Below are 18,812 nucleotides of genomic sequence, written 5' to 3'. Positions count from 1 at the left end.
TTTAAAGAGACAAATGTTTGTTTGCAGTGTTTGAATAAAAATTCCAGTCTCTTCATCTTCCTCTGTCTCCTGTGTAATTTTGTAACCCAAGCGTGACACCATGTCACGTGTGTGCCAACTGACCAATAATTAATATTTTGAAGATGTTGGAGCTTTCAGGGTACCAAGAGTGAGAAATCTGGGGACAAGGAGGAGGTGCAGTTTAAAGTTTAATGTGACATCAACTAAAACACTAAACTCTGTCAGTATGGCTGACATCTGACTGACCGGTGAGTCCTCGTCTTCAGACATTCACAGTGAATTCATTCTGAAGTGAAGGACCTTTGAGTGACCAATGGAGGGTCACAACATGTCTGGTGAGTGGACAACACTCCAGTCCCATCTGTCACTCTCTGCTCCTACATATAGTCACTATTCAAGAGCTCTCCATACTGAGTCTGTATAGCGCCTTTCAGTTGTGCTGATCCAGCAGGACCACATGCCTGTCCTACTTAACAGGTGACATTCAGTGACACTTGGGGACCTCAGTAGTTGTTGGGGTGTCAGTCTGAAGGACATGTGGCTGTGAATCAACAGTGACCCCTGCTGGTCAGACTGGTATTTGTAGGTCTGACGTGTCTCCGCCCCTCATTATGACACACACACCTGATTGGCTACTCAGACCCAATAATAATGGAGACCCCCCAGCCACACTCGCCCCGCATTCTCATCCACATTTCAGTCACAGAGGTGCTGCCCCCCCAAATCAACTCATCCTATAAATTTAATTTCACCCCACACTACAAACAAAAAGAGGACCTTCATTTGTGGGGACATCAAGTGACCGGTGGAGGGTACTGGTCAGTGGTCACATGGTGTCAGATGGCTGATTGTTACACTGGAGTTATAAAGAAGCCCAAACCCTGGATAGAGGGGCTCAGTGAAGGAGGTGTTGAACCTGTGCAGGAGGGTCATTGTGTGTGAGACGCTATAAAATGACAGAGAGCCAGCAGGCCAGTCCAGATACACACCTATTCTGGGGCTGTAAGGGGCACTGATTACAGTCCTCTTGTTATTGTGCCACACAGAGTACTGGGAATGAGACCACACCAAACTCCAGGATTTGTCGTTGTTTCCAAAGCTGCACTCCCCACCATCTTCTCTCCTGCTCAGTCCTTTATATGCGACTCCAATCACCAGGAATTCTCCACTGCACTCCACCTCCCAGTAAGAGTGAGTCCCAGCCAGAGACTCTCTACACAGAACTTGGACACAGTGGTCAAATCTGTCAGGATGATCAGGATATTTGGCTTTTTTCCACTCACATGTCACCTTCTTGTTCCCTTCAGACAGATGGAGGCGTCTGTGTGTCGTGTTGATGTCCAGTGTGAGGGGACAGAAGTCTGAAAGGAGAGAAAAGAAAACGAGTGAGGAGATCTGGGAGTGTGTAACGGGACTGGGGGCGGAGCACAACACAGACAATTAACAAGAACCAATCAGGAGCTGCGCTGACGAGACACTAATAGTAAAGAGCTCATCTGATTGGACAGAATCTGTGGGTATTTAAAATAAAATTCTTGAATCACAATAAATCCGAATCCCTTTTATTCTCCAGTACTTCATGTGCAGGAATCTGACTTGGTAGATTTGGAGCTCCTTATAACGGAACACAACATCACAGACAAATAACAGAAAGAGCTGAAGTTAAAAAGACAAACTTCAAACCAAGTTGTAGAATAATCCAGTTATAAAGGAGATGTGCCGATGAGAGTGTGAGTATGTAGTGTGTATTCCCGTGTCACACACACATGTCCTCACACTGTACACACACACACACACACACACACACACAGTCTCTGACAGAACACATGAATACACACAGAAGGCATCTAAGTCACTGCTGGGAGAGGCTGTCGCTCTGGCTAAGAAACTATGGAGGTGTCTGTTAGTTTGAGTTTGAATTGACTGAAGCGTTTGGGAGTTTGTGTGAAGAAGTGATGAGCTGCTGAGATGAGTCCGTGGTGGTCCTTATGACACGGTTAGTGACACGAGATGTCTACAGGTCTGCACAGATGAAGAGCACAGCAGACCTCACCACACGCTCTCATTTATTTATGGAGTGTGCCGTTGATGAGCCAAACCAGACACCAATGGAGAATGTGATTACACTTTCAATTATGGCTTTGTGAAACTGAACGAGGATTGGCTGTGAAATATTTAATTTCTTTATCTGGTGTAAGAAGTCCAATTGCCGCTGTGCCTTCTTAGTGATGTGGTGGTGTTCATGTCCCAGCTGAGAGTGTTTGTGATTGTTGTGCTCAGAACTTTGAAGGAGTCCACCATATTGACTGGTGAATCATTCATTTTTAGTGATAGAGGTTGTGACTGCTGTTTGTGAAAGTCAATGGCCATTTCCACTGTCTCGGGGGTCTTGAGCAGCAGGGTGTTGAAGCTCACCAAGACAAAAGACGAGACCCCTCTTTTCTAAAAGGTGTTTCATTGCTGTTAGTAATTAGACCAATAATGGTGGTGTCATCAGTGAACTTAATGATTGAACTGAAGGATCAGTGGAGCTGCAGTCATTGGGGTACAAGGATTAAAGTAGGGGGGACATCCACAGCCTTGAGGGACACCTGTGCCGATACAGAGACTTTCTAAGAGGTGGGAGTCCACACAAACATACTAATGTAGCAGCAGACTCCAGCGCCTTTGACTTGTTGTAATGATCAGCTTCTCTAACTGCTCTGTAAAGCAGAAACCCCAGCAGTTCTAATGTGGAGTCAGGAACTGATGCTGTAAGCCAGGTGTCCACACAGCAATATGCTGACCAGAGAGAATAATCCTTACTGGGGCCGAGAAAAAGATGAAGTTCATCTGTTTTGGACCTCAGTGGTCTGATGTTGATAAAACTAGTAAGGGAAGGGGCACTCGACAATCGCGTCTCCTAGACCCCATGAGACCCTGCGCGCTTCCCACTTCTCCTCTTCAGGTGGGAGTTACCTGGCTGGGAGTCCGAGTCTGCAGTCGGAGGTTCATAAGTGCTAAATCCGTATGAAAGTGTCCTTAATCAGTGGAGGAGAAATGAAGTCCAATCCCAGTAGACAGGAGCTGATCTCGTGTGAATGTAATCCTCATATTGTTACAAAAGGCAAAGTTAACAGAGAAAAACAACACAACAGCAGCGAGAAAACAACTGTGGCTGCCCTGATCAGCGCCATCATTATGAGCACAAGGTCACCGTCGAGGTCCGAGTTCAAATGGACTGTCCACACAGACCGCTGGCTTTATTAAATGACACTTTTATTGTCACAGTCCACCTCTTTAAATTAAAATCAATCCACTGTCACACTTCATCACAAACTGACAGCTCAATGATTTACAGGCCAACAAACAAGACCGCCACTGAGTGCTGAGAGATGTGAAGTTCATGAAGAAAATCATCATGGAGTGTGTTGAAGCTACTAAGTCATTAAAGGAGACGATTCATTGAGTAGAAATTAATTTTAAAATCAAATACGCGGGTTCAAAATATAAAAGATATAAACAAGAGAACATTAACTGCTATAACTCAACTCATGACAGCATGATGGCCGAGGGGTTGGAGCTGCGGCCTCACAGATTGAGCTTCACGACTTTGAATTTGGCGCTCACTGGTTGTCTTTATCAGGTCAGCGTGTTCTCCTCGTGTCACTCCTGGTTTTCATCACACAATCCACAGACGTGCATGTTGGGTGAATTGGTGACTCTGAATTGGCCTTGTGTGGTTGTGATCACCTGACTTAACACAATGCAGCCTGAACTGGTTTGACAATGTTGTGTTAAAAATCACTACAATGTAAACCCACCACAGCCATGATGGTCTGCTGACCTGAATGAATCCTATTTATATCATTATATGTCACCTGTCACGTCTGTCTCTCTGCTGTTTGTGTCACCGACATACCCCCAGTAGTTTTTTTTCCTTTAAACTTATTAAGCAAGAATCCTAATTTTCTTTCAAATAAACGTAAACTGAGCACATTGATTGTCATCTGCCATTCTTTACTCCACAGAGCAGACTCTTTGCTTCTAATTTCAGACGTACACAATAAAATAAATGGCAATGACATGATCATAATTATTGGGACCCTCACCTAATGTTTTCTAACCGACTGTTTTCAGGTGAGACCTGCCATCAAGCACTTCCTGCAGCTCTGGATGAGACTTCTACTTCTCTCACTGTCCACTCGGCCCACTCTTCTTGAGCTTTGATGGACTTCTTCTCCCAACTGTAACTTCCAGCTCTTTCCATGGATGCTGACTTGGATTCATTTTAGTGATCATAGTGGACCACTTCAGAACATTCCAATGTGATTTCCACCATGTTTAGGTGGTCTTACTTGTATATTCTGGAGGATCCATGATCTGCACTTCAGACAACGCTTTGTGACGTTTGCTTCCAGAATGTCTTGATGATCTTCTCATTTTATTGTGCCCTGCACAGATTTAGCACAGCAGCCCCCTAACATTAAAGAGACTTCCCCATGTTTTGTGTTTTTTCTTTGAACACTCGTTTTGTTTTCTGTGGACACAGATCTGCTGTGACTTACTGTAAAGCTCATGTTTAGTTTCATCAGTCCAAAAGTGCTTCTCCAGCACTGTTGCTTCTCAACATGTGTTTTACAAAACTCCAGTCAGTTATTTATTTTATTTTAGTGTGTTTTTCAGAACTGGTGTCTTCTACCAAGGAGCCCACTTTCATTCAGTAAGTGATTGATGGAGCTACTTGAAGCTGTTGTGCTTTGATTTTGGAGGTCAACCTAAATCTGTTCTGATGTTTGCCTTGGTTCTTTCTCCACCACTGGAGCTGTCCTTCTGTTCATTTGGGGGTCCATTTTCCATCTGCAGCAGCATTCAGTGTGTTTGGCTACATTCCAATGGACCTTAAACTTCTTGATGTTAGTTACTGAGGCCACAGGAAAATGAAGCTCTGTAGAGATGACCTTGTAGCCTTTACCTTGGACATGCTGGGCTGTGACCTTCTTTCTTTCCTCCTCTTCTCTTATCCATGTCCAGTATGATGCACACAGTGACTGAGTGACTGAAGACCCCCGTGATTCTCATATTGGACTGATTCTTATTCAATGATGTCTTTAAATATCTAATGGCTTCCACAAAATTTTCCATGCTGTCTTCTTTTGGTTTAATTCTTACAATGTGTTAAGTCGTGAATAAATAATAAAGTTTCTGCTCTATGGAGAAAAGAATGAAGGATGCCAAGTACTTTTGTCTGCTTTAACTTATTTCACATAAATTTGTAATTCTTTTTTAGTCCAATGCTTGTTGCTGTGTCTGTATGTTCAAAAACTGCACATGTACATGTTAATGGTGATGGACATTATGTTTTTTATGTGAAACACACTGAGGCTTTCATTTAATCCCATGTGCTGTATAAATGAATTATTATTATCAGTATTATAAGTTAATGACTGAAGTAGAAAAGCATCAGAAAGGAGACACTGGAATACAGAAAGAGAAAACAGCAGGAAGTGCAAAGAAAAAAAAAATAGACAATAGAAAAAGGACAAAGGACTCTGAAGCTCAGACTATTGTTTATAGGTAGATTTGGCGTAGTTGGCAGGATTTCATTTTTATTTCCCATGAGTCCATTTGACACTTAAGAGACTCAAGTTCAACAGACTGCTTTTGTGCCTCCCTGTCCTGAATCTCAATATCCCGTAATGCACCATTCACAGGACCCCCGTTACTTTCAGCTCATCAGTCACACCACACTCACATAATGTTTTCTGCTGGCTACACTTTCATATCATAAGCCTGGCCTGAGATATTAAAAGTGAAATGATGACAAACACCATGAATTGACAGACTTACATTGTAAAAACTCTCTGCTCTGAAGTTCAGGAGGCTGTAGGGTGAAGATTGGAGCATCACGACCTGAAAATACAAAGAAAAGAGAAAAATGGAGAATGTTATGATTAGGGGTGCCAGTAGAATAATTTTTTAATTGCATTCATTTGAACTTCTATGATGAAATAATTTGTGATTAATCACACATTACAGTGCGTATTTCACAGAATTATTACAGAGTAACTAGGTGCTAATACTTTATACATACTGTGTAATGCTGTGCATACATCCTTAGAAAAAATTGTGGACTAACAATTACAATTTATTACTTAATTATAGTTTTACACTCTATTATAAGGTAAGTACAAGGTAATAACACCCAGTTACTCTATAATTATACAGGTAAATTTAGTGGTAGGTGCAGCATAATTATAGACACTTAATCTAAAGTTATTTTGGTTTATTATTATATCCTATAATCTACATCATCAGATAATCTATAATTATAATAATTTCAGTATTGTTACATTCTGGAAATTATTCTCAGAGAATTTCTGAAATTCTATTTATTGTCAAGGTTATGACAAACAACAGACATTATTTTGGACATGTCTGTAACATTGCTCAAGGCCACTGTTATCATTATTTAACCTTCTTAACCAGTTGCTAAGGCACACAAGTTTGTTCACATTTTCAGATTCCAGAGTAGATCTCTTTTTGTGAATAATATGAAAAAGTAAAAAGGCAGCTGCACAATGCACCATGGAACAGGAGCATCAAAGTCTGATTTTGAAATGAAAATAATAAACCACCTGAGTCACATCATCCTAATTGTATTGTCAGGTTGTAATTCATTAGTTTTGCTTATTTGTATTTATTAATAATTTGTTGCTATTTAATGAAATAAATAACATTACTTAGCAAAGCATTGAGAGCTGCTGCTGTGATTACTCTTCGTGTTTATTTTGAACACGTACAGTTGCAGGAGCTCTAGAATGAATGTCTAGAAGGCCCTTTGTTATCGAGGCAACTGTAATTACACTACAGCTCTATGCACCACAGCGTCCTCAGCATTTTTAGTGTATGGTTTGAAGAAGTGATTACTTAAATAAAATAAGCCTAAAAGCAGCAATTAAAAATTCAGGAATTAAAAATCTCAGGATCTGATCTACTTGCAAATAATTCACATACAAAGATCTGCCCTTTCAGTTTTCTTAGTTAGCTTAATAACGTGACACTTTATCATCACTTCAACAATTACAAAAACAATAACACAATGATCCATAAACAGACGTCTGGAAGCTCATAACTCACCTGCACAGTTCCAGAAGATTCTCTAGCCGGGTCAGTTTATTGAACTCTGCAGATGTTAACATGGCCAGCTCTTCATTTCCGTGTGTGTATACTACTTTGATTTTACACAGAGAGATGTCTGAAATGTTAGTTTGAAAATTAAACTTTCTGCCGAGAAGAATCACAGGTGCCTCTTCCATTGTTACATTACTTAATCCCTCCTGAATTGAAAAGTGCAATACTCCTGACCGTGATATGTATGGGATAAAACATTTGTATATAGCATATAAGGTAAAGTTCAGTGCAGGACATTGCAGCAGATTGCATGAGATGAGATGAGATGAGAGCAGGAGAGGGTGATGATGCAGGTTCTGCTCCATGCTCCCATCTTACTTCTGGGAGCCCTCAAACCCGACACCGTCGGTCATGTCACCGTAGAGCTAGGCAGTGAAGACATCAACCATGAAGCAAGAGGATGGTGCAAAAAGTGCAAAGTGCTTTTATTAAAATCAACAAAACCAAACCAATGTTCAAATAAATAGTGCAGTGTCTCAGAAATCTTCAAATAAATAATCCAATAAAAACAGGTGAAAGGGTGGAGGTTAAAAACACAATACAAAAAAAAATCCTTTATAACCGAGGTTAAAATAACGGCTGGAAGCAGTCTTTCTTTAAAAGTCTGATGCTTTGTTCTCCCTTACTGGCGGCTCCACTGCTTCTCCCATACGGGCCCCGTAACAGGGGAGTCACCCAACCAGCAAAAGCAGCTCCCTTCAATTCTGGTCCGGTAGATCCTCCGATTCCCGGCTACATCGGGCTCTAGCCGTACCGAGACTTGGGTTCAACAGCCAGGACGCTCACACTGGGGCTCAACATTCCCAAAGCCTCCATGACTTACTTCAAACGGCCAAAACTCCAGCTACATAAAACTGCTCATCTGGAGCAACCGCTTCAATCTGCCCCATCCGAGAGTCGGACAAACACTGCTCCGGGGCTCTCCTACCTGGTGCATTAAACTTTCATGAACCTGCTCTCGCGCACTGGGTTTCTCCTTCCTGCCACCTATTTCTCCTCACTCTTCTTTTCCTTCCTTATCACCCTTCTCATCCGCCTCGTGCTTCTATTAAATATTACTGGGACATGGATCAGGTGTGGCAATTAGCAGCTCCCGGCAACAATTATGAACACGGATGACTCCTCACCTGTGCACTTAAGCGAGGACCGTCCGCATCACAAATCACCTGGGAACCGCTCCAGCCACACTACCATGTTCTACCAAGCTGCAAGTGCGGTGATTACTTATTTAAAAAGTGGCCTTTGATCTGAGCTGTGGACCCACTATACCACAGAGAGCAGATCAGTGCAGCTAAGATGAGAAAGGGGTAACCAGAGAAGGAACAAGGCAGTAAATTCTGGAATCTCACGATAACTTTGTATTATATTAATGGATCAAGGCTTTTAAATTAAGCTCAGGTGTTAACACATTAAAGAGGGGGACCACCACCCCGGTCTGCCAATCCAGAGGCACTGTCCCTGATGTCCATGCGATGTTGCAGAGGCGTGTCAGCCAAGACAGACCTACAACATCCAGAGCCTTGAGGAACTCCGGGCGTATCTCATCCACCCCCGGGGCCCTGCCACCACGGAGTTTTTTGACCACCTCGGTGACCACAGTCCCAGAGATGGGGGCGCCCACCCTCCGAGTCCCCAGGCTCTGCTTCCTCATTGGAAGGCATGTTAATGGGATTGAGGAGGTCTTCGAAGTATTCCCCCCACCGACCCACAACGTCCCGAGTCGAGGTCAGCAGCGCACCATCCCCACCATATACAGTGTTGACACTGCACTGCTTCCCCTTCCTGAGACGCCGGATGGTGGACCAGAATCTCCTCGAAGCCGTCCGAAAGTCATTCTCCATGGCCTCCCCAAACTCCTCCCACTTTAAGAAGGGGGATCGGAGGGTGTGTTCCAACTACAGAGGGATCACACTCCTCAGCCTCCCTGGAAAAGTCTATTCAGGGGTCCTGGAGAGGAGGGTCCGTCGGATAGTCGAGCCTCGGATTCAGGAGGAACAGTGTGGTTTTCGTCCTGGTCGCGGAACAGTGGACCAGCTCTATACCCTTAGCAGGGTCCTGGAGGGTGCATGGGAGTTTGCCCAACCAGTCTACATGTGTTTTGTGGACTTAGAAAAGGCATTCGACCGTGTCCCTCGGGGAATCCTGTGGGGGGTACTCCGAGAGTATGGGGTACCGGCCCCCCTGATAAGGGCTGTTCAGTCCCTGTACGATCGGTGCCAGAGCCTGGTCCGCATTGCCGGCAGTAAGTCGAACCCCGTTTCCAGTGAGAGTTGGACTCCGCCAGGGCTGCCCTTTGTCACCGATTCTGTTCATAACTTTTATGGACAGAATTTCTAGGCGCAGCCAGGGTGTTGAGGGGGTCCGGTTTGGTGGGCTCAGGATTGGGTCACTGCTTTTTGCAGATGATGTTGTCCTATTTGCTTCATCAGGCCGTGATCTTCAGCTCTCTCTGGATCGGTTCGCAGCCGAGTGTGAAGCGGCTGGGATGAGAATCAGCACCTCCAAATCCGAGACCATGGTCCTCAGCCGGAAAAGGGTGGAGTGCCCTCTCAGGGTTGGTAGCGAGATCCTGCCCCAAGTGGAGGAGTTCAAGTATCTCGGGGTCTTGTTCACGAGTGAGGGAAGAATGGAGCGTGAGATCGACAGGCGGATCGGTGCGGCATCCGCAGTAATGCGGGCATTGCATCGGTCTGTCGTGGTGAAAAAGGAGCTGAGCCGCAAGGCGAAGCTCTCAATTACCAGTCGATCTATGTTCCTACCCTCACCTATGGTCATGAGCTATGGGTAGTGACCGAAAGAACGAGATCGCGAATACAAGCGGCTGAAATGAATTTCCTCCGCAGGGTGTCTGGGCTTTCCCTTAAAGATAGGGTGAGAAGCTCAGTCATCCGGGAGGGGCTCAGAGTAGAGCCGCTGCTCCTCCGCATCGAGAGGAGTCAGATGAGGTGGCTCGGGGCATCTGATCAGGATGCCTCCTGGACGCCTCCCTGGTGAGGTGTTCCGGGCACGTCCAACCGGGAGGAGGCCCCGGGGAAGACCCAGGACACGCTGGAGGGACTATGTCTCTCGACTGGCCTGGGAACGCCTTGGGATTCTCCCGAAAGAGCTAGAAGAAGTGGCCGGGGAGAGGGAAGTCTGGGCATCTCTGCTCAAGCTGCTGCCCCCGCGACCCGACCTCGGATAAGCGGGAGACAATGGATGGATGGATGGATGGATGTTAACACATTAATGCTGACAGCTCCAGTTAAGAAGTAATTTAAAAATGTTACATTTTTAAACATTAATGACAAATGTAATACAGTTAAAATAAAACAACAAAACATGAGGATCAAGTCTGCACACAGAGACCACCGGTGTGATGCTGATGCAGTGACTCTAAGTCTGAGTTTTATTTACCAACACCTTGATCAGCAGGACAGATGTGAGGGTCTCAATTGTGGACTTGACCTCTGCTTTAGATACCAACGTCTCAGAGCTCCACGATAAGAAACTGACCGAGTTCAGCCTGCCCAGTCCAATCCACCATTTGATCTCAGACTTTCTTCCAGGTAGTAAACAGTGCCAGTGCAGTTGGGCGCACACACGTCTGACCTGTTAACCCTCGTCACCTCACTTTCTGTGTTCCTCTCCTGCATTGTCAGTTGGCCACAGCTCAGCAGTTCTGTTCATGGACAGACATTGTTAGGTTCCATTTTTGTTCATCAGTGCAGATCTGCTTTAGCTTACAGATTTGTTTAAACACACAGTATCATGATATGTAGACATTATATAGCTTATAATTTGTAAAGTCTGTTAATGTGTTTCACCTGTGAACTTGTTATGTGCACTCAGTGGAGTGTTCAGGTGGTCCTGAAGTGGTCAGGGTTCTAATGCAGTCCTCTAATTTGCTTATCTTTTCCACTGAAATATATGAAGAAATACTCTCACTGTGTGAAACTCTCTTTAATGTCAGTGTGTGTAATGAGTCTGAGTATACGACACCACACTTAGAAAACACATGAGCCTGTGGATGCATGGCGGAAAATGGATTAACATGAACTTTTAATGAGGAGCCCATCTGACAAAATGTAAAGAAGAGAGAAGACAGCAGAAGATCATTCAGTTCATTTTAAAGCAATGGACAGTCTGGTGTCCAGCATCTGTGCCAGGGTATTATGTCATCCAGTGTCCATTAGAGTGTGACAATGTTCAAGGAACAGAAGAAACAAAAAAGCACAAAGAAAGAGGAATGTAAGGGCTGGCATGTCAGGTACACCGGGGTTCATATATCTGCATCATGTTCAAAACAGATAGCCATACCATTGTATCATTAACGCTGTTTAAAAAACTGGTGTTTCACTATGCTAATAAGAAGTCAAATATTTACCTTAAGCATTCAAGAACTCTGATTAATATGAGAGTGTGATATCACTGAGCTAGTCACTGTAACAGTAAAGGCTTAGAGAGAAATGTAAAAGAGCAGGCCTTCTTCATGCATCTCAGTATCCCTTTTATTGTCACACTGGTCCTCTTAATGGACTTTAACAAAACATGAAGAGTCACAGTACCTGGTGGAGTCCTTGTCATGATGTCCCATTGGCTGATCTTCTCCAGACTCTTTTTTAGACCAGACAGCTCCTTTAGCAGGTCCTCAGAAGAAATGTCAGCAGTGACAGTGAAGTTGAGCGAGTCTCCATCAGCAGGAAGAACACAGTGAGATGAAAAAGTCTGCATCAGGAGAGGAAAGGGAACAAGGAGAAATAAAAAGTAACGTTAATAAGAAGGACCTCCTCTTAACTAAACATCGGTGTGGTGGACAGTCATCTTGGGTTTAGATAGAGAGATTACTTTTCATTAATTTACTATTTATTTATAAGAGACTGTTTCATTATAATGGACCATTAGATGTCATTGACCTTGATTTTCAAAAAGCTTTTCACGCAGAAGTCCATAAGAGACGAGTCATCGAACTGTAGATAAGTGGACTGAGGGGGCAGCAGACAGAGAGGGGCAGATGAAGGTAATTAGATAGATAGATAGATAGATAGATAGATAGATAGATAGATAGATAGATAGATAGATAGATAGATAGATAGATAGATAGATAGATAGATTGATTGATTGATTGATTGATTGATTGATTGATTGAATGAATTGTATATTTGTCCCAAGGGAGAAATCTGTCAATGAAATTAAATCCAAAGACTTACACACACTATTCAGTATAATCTTACAATAGAAGGTCTGCCACTAGAAAGTGTGTGACTTGTCAGAAAGACTTGGAGCCTTTTGTGTGCTCATCACAGCTCTGTAAACTGCCCTGTAGAACACACTTGTGGGACCACATCAGGAATATTGTGTGTTAGAGAAATGAGAAAAGAGCAGAAAAGAAAGTCAAGAAGAAGAAAAGAGAAAGACTGGACTGTGGGGGTTGAGCTGTGAGGAAATGCTGAAGGATTTGAATGTCATCAATTAAAGGACAGAGACATGAGGAGGTGACATGACAGGAGTGTTTAAAGATATGAAGGGAGTTAGTGTCTTTTTTGTCAGGTGTCATCTTAAAATGACTTATTAAGAATAAATTTCATACAGATTTAATTTCTCAAACAAACAACTGTAGATTGACCTGCCTGTCATGTAGATGAAGGCAGGAACTTTGAGATTTGTTTCATAAATATAAGAAATATTAGTCAAATAAGAAATTGAACTGGCCTGTTCTTGCTATTTGTAAAAACTCCTCAGATCTTTTAAATTTGACTATGAATGTTCTCAGGTCCCACACACCCCAGTCTGATCAGACAACATGTGAAGTGTCGCTCTCACCTTTAGTAAGTGGAGATGGTCCTTGGTTTCTGAAAGCTCGTTCAGCTCAGCTTCTCTCTTCTTCAGCTCCTCAATCTCCTTCTCCAGTTGCTCCATGACTCCTTCAGCCTTCTGCATTTCTCTCTTTTCCTGTTCTCTGATCCTCTCAGTCAGTTTCTTGTGGGCTTCTTCAACGCATTGAATCAGAGCAGTGAAGCTCTTGTCATGTTCCTCCATCTTTTGTTTCACAGAGATCTGATCGGATGGGAGAAAAAATTTGAAATTTGAAATTGAGTCATCTAATTAAAAAAAACACAAGGCACCTTTGTTGGTATTTTGATGTTGTTAAGGAGAGTTTGAATTAGGAGAAAAGCAGTTGCAGTCTGTCTCCTAGTCTCCCAGACAATACCTTCCCTTGGTATGCTGGGTAAGTAACAGCATCTTCTTAAGGCATCTGCAGGACTGTAGGGAAGGTGCACTTTTAAGATGCGGCTCTGTAATATCTACGAGAGCCATTGGCAGGACACCTCTATTGTCCTGTGAGGAATCTGATAGTGTTACATAGACCTGCCTTTAAAATGAGCTTCTTCTGTTGATGCTGGGATTGAGAGTGGAGCTGGAAAACATGGTGGGGGCGGGAAGAAGAAGGAGAAAAAGAAGGAGAAGAAGAAGAAGAATAGGTATTCAGGAGAAAATGTGGTTTGTTTAAATTTAATTGTGTGAAAAAAACTATATATATATATATATATATATATATATATATATATATATATATCCTGTGGTGGGTTGGCACCCTGCCCGGGATTGTTTCCTGCCTTCTGCCCTGTTTTAGCTGGGATTAGCTCCAGCAGATCCCCTTGACCCTGTGTTCGGATTCAGCGGGTTGGAAAAAGGATGGATGGATGGATATATATATATATATTGTCACACACGTGTGAAGAGGAGGCAGTTGAAGGGCTTGGAGAATAATGGTAACACATCTGCCCAGGGGGTGGCGGGGTGCACTAATGCTCTTTCTAAGTTCCCTGCAGATCTTTCCTGGGAAATCCCACCGGGAGCCACTGCCTCGACTTGGGAAACACCACTTCCAGTCCCGGCCCCGAGGACAACATCACTTCCGGTCCCAGCTCCGAGGATGACACCATGTTCCGTCCCGGCCCCGAGGATGGCATCACTTCCGGTCCCAGCCCCGAGGATGGCATCACTTCCCCCAGACTTCCTATAAAGCCTCACTCCCTTCCTCTGGAATTCAGTTCTGTTTTGGACTCTGTCTTGTAAACTTTACTTGCACTCAACTTTTACGTTTTGCAGCCAGGATACAGATTATACGGGTGGCTGCCCCAAACCTTTGCCATGTCTCATGTCTGTTCTTGTCACAATAAATATATATATATATATATATATATATATATATATATATATATATATATATATATATATATATATATATATATATAAGAGGCAGGAGTTGGTTATCCACTGCCGCGTTAAATACAAGTTCGCAGACTCACCCTTTGTGTCAGTCGCTATTAAACCGCTTGCTGACCTGGCATTGTGCTCATTTTCTGTCTTTCTCCAAGTAGGGCCTTCTGATCTTTTAATATGAAGAAGGGAGCTAATGCAGGATGATAATCAGCGTCACAGTTTACTTGCTGTGTGTTCTGAGTGCTGAACTGACAACTTTTGTTTGAAAATGATGACAATTGTTCCTGTCTTCACAACAATAAAGCAGATGTTTTTCAGCAACCTGGACTCACCTTCCTCTTTCTTGTATAAGTCTGTGACCACACATATCACTACGTACTCTATATATATATGAGTGACACTTTGTGCCCCACCCGCTGTCTTTGAACAGAAGGACACATCCAGTTTTCTTGTCCTGCTGCATTTAGCACTTTAATACAACAAATGCTAAGATGCTACAACTAAACTAATTAATGTAAGTTCATTCTAAATAAATCAGTTTGGAAAAGTTCAGTCAGTCCGGGCACAGAAATGTGTGTCAAGTGTTCATCATTTATCAGAAGAGAATATTCTCACAAATGGATCATAGAAGAATAGGGCATAAAACAAAAAGCAACTCTGGACAATGTACCAGTGAAAAATGTGGTGTGGTCCTAAAGAAACCCACACTGGAAATCATAATGGGGCAATTTACAGTCTCTGACAATCAACCAACCTGACATGTGAGGATGTGGTAGGGGGGACTGGAGTAGCTGGAGGAAACCCCCAGAGAAACTGGAAGAAGTGGTAAACACCACATGGACAACCAGGGCCGGATTTTCCTATAGGCTAACTAGGCTTCAGCCTAGGGCCTCAAGATCAAGAGGGGCCTACATTCAAATTGTTAGCAAAATTTTATTATCTCTCATGTAATTTACAAACTTAAAAATGGAAGGTGAAAGAGCCTCATAAGTGGAATAGCCTAGGGCCTCTTTTCATATAAATCCGGCCCTGTGGACAACTAATGGTGAACTGGAATGCAACAGAAGTGGCCACTGCACCTCCTTACTGTCCTTTGCCATAAAATATGAAAGGTTGAATAAAACAGGTGGAGGTGCAGGTCATCTGAACTCAGACAAGCAGCCTAACACCATGTTATGTTAACACCTATGGAGTCCAATAAAGCTGCGACATATCAAAATGAACAAGAAGAGTCCGTTAGGGAATGTGATGTTGCCTGATCCAGTTCAGAACATCAGTGCCAACCTTCATTATGAGTTATTGTTAGGGGGAGTGAAGTCACCTTTAAGTGGTGGAATGAGAAACCTGAGGACATCAGGGTCTTGTTGTCCAAATTTCTAATAAATAGAACATGAAATACCATCAGCAGCAAAATACAATGAAGGACACAATCAACCATCTTCTCTCTTTCTCCGTCTCCTGTCCATACACATAATTACTGTAAAATCTGAGAACTCTTTGACTTTTTCTCCTTTCTTTGATATGAAGTGTTGTCTTAATTCCACTCACCTTCATCTGTTCCATCGCCCTGTTCATCTCCTTCAGTTTCTTCTCTTTCGATTCAAGTCTCCTCTTAATTCCCCTCAGTGTCACCCCCAGCTGTTTCTGTTTGGACACACAAGAGGACACATTGGGGTCTTATCAGAATTCTCTTCCTCTTTCTGAGCTTGTGGTGTCATTTTGAGTGATTAAATTTGTACAACACATTTGTTTCACATTCCATAACACAACTTACTGTTTCTGTCACACTTATCTTCATATTGACACAGTAGGTGACACACAGAGATTTAATTTAACAAATATGAATGCCACACAAACATTCAAATAAAGGTTTAATTTAACACTTCAATTCAAGATGGAGTCTGGGCTTGAAGAAAGCTACAAATAAAGGACACAGTCTGAAGGCTCACTGGTGTACGAGTCAATCCTTGAGATTGAGAGGACATCACATCGACAACCAGGATATCAGAGCTTCACACATAAAAACTGAAGAAACCTGCAAACCCAGGAGACCTCGGATGGCTAAGGACTGCAATTGTAGGACCAATAAGGCCATTGTGGAGTTGAGACTTGTGAGAACTTTGTCAAGTGTTTGGTCATTTTATGGAGTCAACTGATAGCTGAGGCTGAGAAGACACGAGTGAGTCTGAGGAGTTCAGGAAAAAGTGAAATCTGAAGAGGAGTTTAATGAGCTCAGAGGAATCTGACAAGAAATTGAGGAAATACTGAAACAGAACATCAGGAAATTGGACAACATTTAAAATGTAATTCTATAAATAAGGAGGGAAGTGAAAGTTAACTAACTCAGATTGTGACTCATTGATGTTAGGTAGAATGCCTGGTGGGGGCTGGGTGGTCCCATGGCCTTGGACCTTACTTTATTCTTTGTTAATTATTATTACCTAGCTGTATTTTTAACATTTTTATCCTTTTTCTTTCGTTATCCTGTAAAGCACTTTGAGCTACATCATTTGTATGAAAACGTGCTATAGAAATGAATGTTGTTGTTGTTTATTATGGAGAAGAGCAAACAAGTTACTACATAGTTGGCTGCTTTTTGGCTTGGAGGGCATGTGGATTGGCTGTTTTCCAAAATGGAGCAGATCCAGATGTCATTGTCAAGGTCACAGTAAGTGACAAAAGGAAGAGCAGGCTGGCAATTGTGTAAGAAACTTGAGAGGAGCTGAGATTAGGAGTAGAAGACACCCACTGGTCTTATCAGAAGTGCTGTCTGTGACATAAGACACTCCTGGGAGGACTGGAGAGATCAGAGAGTTTAACATGAGGCTCACATTGGGTTTAAGATGGAGGGGCACAGGGCTAAGGGGCATCAGGGGGATTTTTACAGCAGATGGCAGCTGCACCCATGGCATGGGATCCACTGATGTTATGGGAAGTCAAACAAGGAGGTCAGTCATGGACTTTTCACAAGTTTTGGGAAGTCCAGGTTTAGACACTCATGAACAGAAACAGGCAGTAAAATTAATAAGTGTTAAACTGAATATTAATATGAGTCAACAAAATCAAAAATATATACTAATACAAAAACAATCATAAACTTTAAAGAGAAATATGTAAATATAATATGAATAAAAATAACAGAACAAATCAGAATAGTACATATATATTTATATCAAATATCAAAATAACATCAATACGATGATGAATGAGCCAATGAACTAGAGAGACGTAACAAATCTTAAATTGTTTAAAGAAGTGAGCATCTGGGCGTATAATCAGTCAGACAAGAGGCTGGAATAAAACTGCAGAAGACAAAAAGAAATCAGAAATAATAAGAAGAGCTGACTTCGAGCTGAAGAACAATGATGAAGATGTGACAGATGATGACCTGCATGTAACGATGAGTCACTTTGGGCAGATCGGTCCACTCACTTCATGTCTGTATCAGTGGTCAATGGCTTTTATTAAATCAACAGACTTCAAATATCTAACACTTCATAAAACACAGTCAGCCTGTTTCAAGGGTGCAAAAACCATTTCTTCAGATAAATGAAACCAATTTTCTAAGAAAATGAAATAGAATAAATAAAAAATAAGAGGTGATGAGAACTATATAGCTGTTCATAAGGCGGTAAAAATCACAACAAAAATAACAATGTGTGACGTGGAAAATGGAAAAGTGAAACAAGAACTAAAGAAAAAAAAGTCAGAAAAGCAAATAAAAGAATAACGTAATGAATGGTGAGAAATGAACGGTGACAGAAGGACTCACTTCGTAATTTTTACTGTCACCAAAGCAGCACAGAAGGAAGACTTGACAATATAATCAAACTACTGACTGGAAAACAAAAACATAAGACTAATAAATTAAAAGATTATAATCATAATAGTAAGTTGCAAAAGAGTGAAATGTTACAATGATAGTGAAAATGACCAAAAATAACATGAGCATGACCTTATAGATGTGTTCATGAAAAGCCAGGCTTAGAAGTTCATGAAGGAGAACAGGCCGTGATAATAATAAAAATATAAAAGGTAACTTTGAAATGTCTATCCTGCAGGGGAGAAATCAACATAAAACTGTCAATATATTTTAAACAGGAGAGCTAACAACCACACAAGGTAATCATAAAGAAAACATATTAATGGCAGTTATGTGGAGGAACACATAAATATGATGTGACTGAGACAATGTGATTTGAACACTCATAATATTAAAATGGCTGGAGACTTTAATTGTGTTTTAAATACAGACCTGCATAGGTCTTCAACTACAGGGGCGATAACATCTAACACTGCAAAGTCAATTACACAGTTTGTAACTGATCACAACTTATCAGACCCCTGGAGATTTCTAAATCCAAACTCAGAGTATATTCCTTCTTCTCACCAGTGCATCATTGTTACTCAAG

General features: G+C 42.2%; 6 protein-coding genes across 32 annotated transcripts in view; 2 read left to right on the top strand and 4 right to left on the bottom strand.

Moving 5' to 3' along the window:
• LOC114641503 (tripartite motif-containing protein 16-like) overlaps positions 1-18,812 on the top strand; it is a 1,283,323-nt gene that overhangs the window by 460,810 nt on the left and 803,701 nt on the right. The window lies entirely within an intron of this gene.
• Positions 1-18,812, top strand: part of LOC114652539 (tripartite motif-containing protein 16-like) — an 837,738-nt gene that overhangs the window by 341,088 nt on the left and 477,838 nt on the right. The window lies entirely within an intron of this gene.
• The window catches only part of LOC114652524 (tripartite motif-containing protein 16-like), a 538,688-nt gene that overhangs the window by 175,975 nt on the left and 343,901 nt on the right, over positions 1-18,812 (bottom strand). Inside the window, exon 6 of the mRNA XM_051927865.1 lies at positions 322-1,382. Within this exon, the coding sequence (XP_051783825.1) occupies positions 841-1,382 (542 nt within the window). The 3' untranslated portion in view covers positions 322-840. The remainder of the gene's footprint in view (positions 1-321; positions 1,383-18,812) is intronic.
• The window catches only part of LOC114652414 (tripartite motif-containing protein 16-like), a 1,097,043-nt gene that overhangs the window by 857,970 nt on the left and 220,261 nt on the right, over positions 1-18,812 (bottom strand). The gene's annotated exons all lie outside the window — the stretch shown is intronic.
• LOC114643026 (tripartite motif-containing protein 16-like) overlaps positions 1-18,812 on the bottom strand; it is a 1,170,030-nt gene that overhangs the window by 1,130,832 nt on the left and 20,386 nt on the right. The window lies entirely within an intron of this gene.
• Positions 115-18,812, bottom strand: part of LOC114652512 (tripartite motif-containing protein 16-like) — a 979,029-nt gene continuing 960,331 nt past the window's right edge. The window contains exon 9 of the mRNA XM_051927928.1: positions 115-321. The gene's annotated coding sequence lies outside the window, so the exon portion shown is untranslated. The remainder of the gene's footprint in view (positions 322-18,812) is intronic.

This window comes from Erpetoichthys calabaricus, chromosome 5 (assembly GCF_900747795.2).
Source record: "Erpetoichthys calabaricus chromosome 5, fErpCal1.3, whole genome shotgun sequence".
Classification (NCBI taxonomy): Eukaryota; Metazoa; Chordata; class Cladistia; order Polypteriformes; family Polypteridae; genus Erpetoichthys; species Erpetoichthys calabaricus.
Note: the sequence above shows the minus strand (reverse complement) of the source record. Positions and strands in the feature narration are given on the sequence as shown.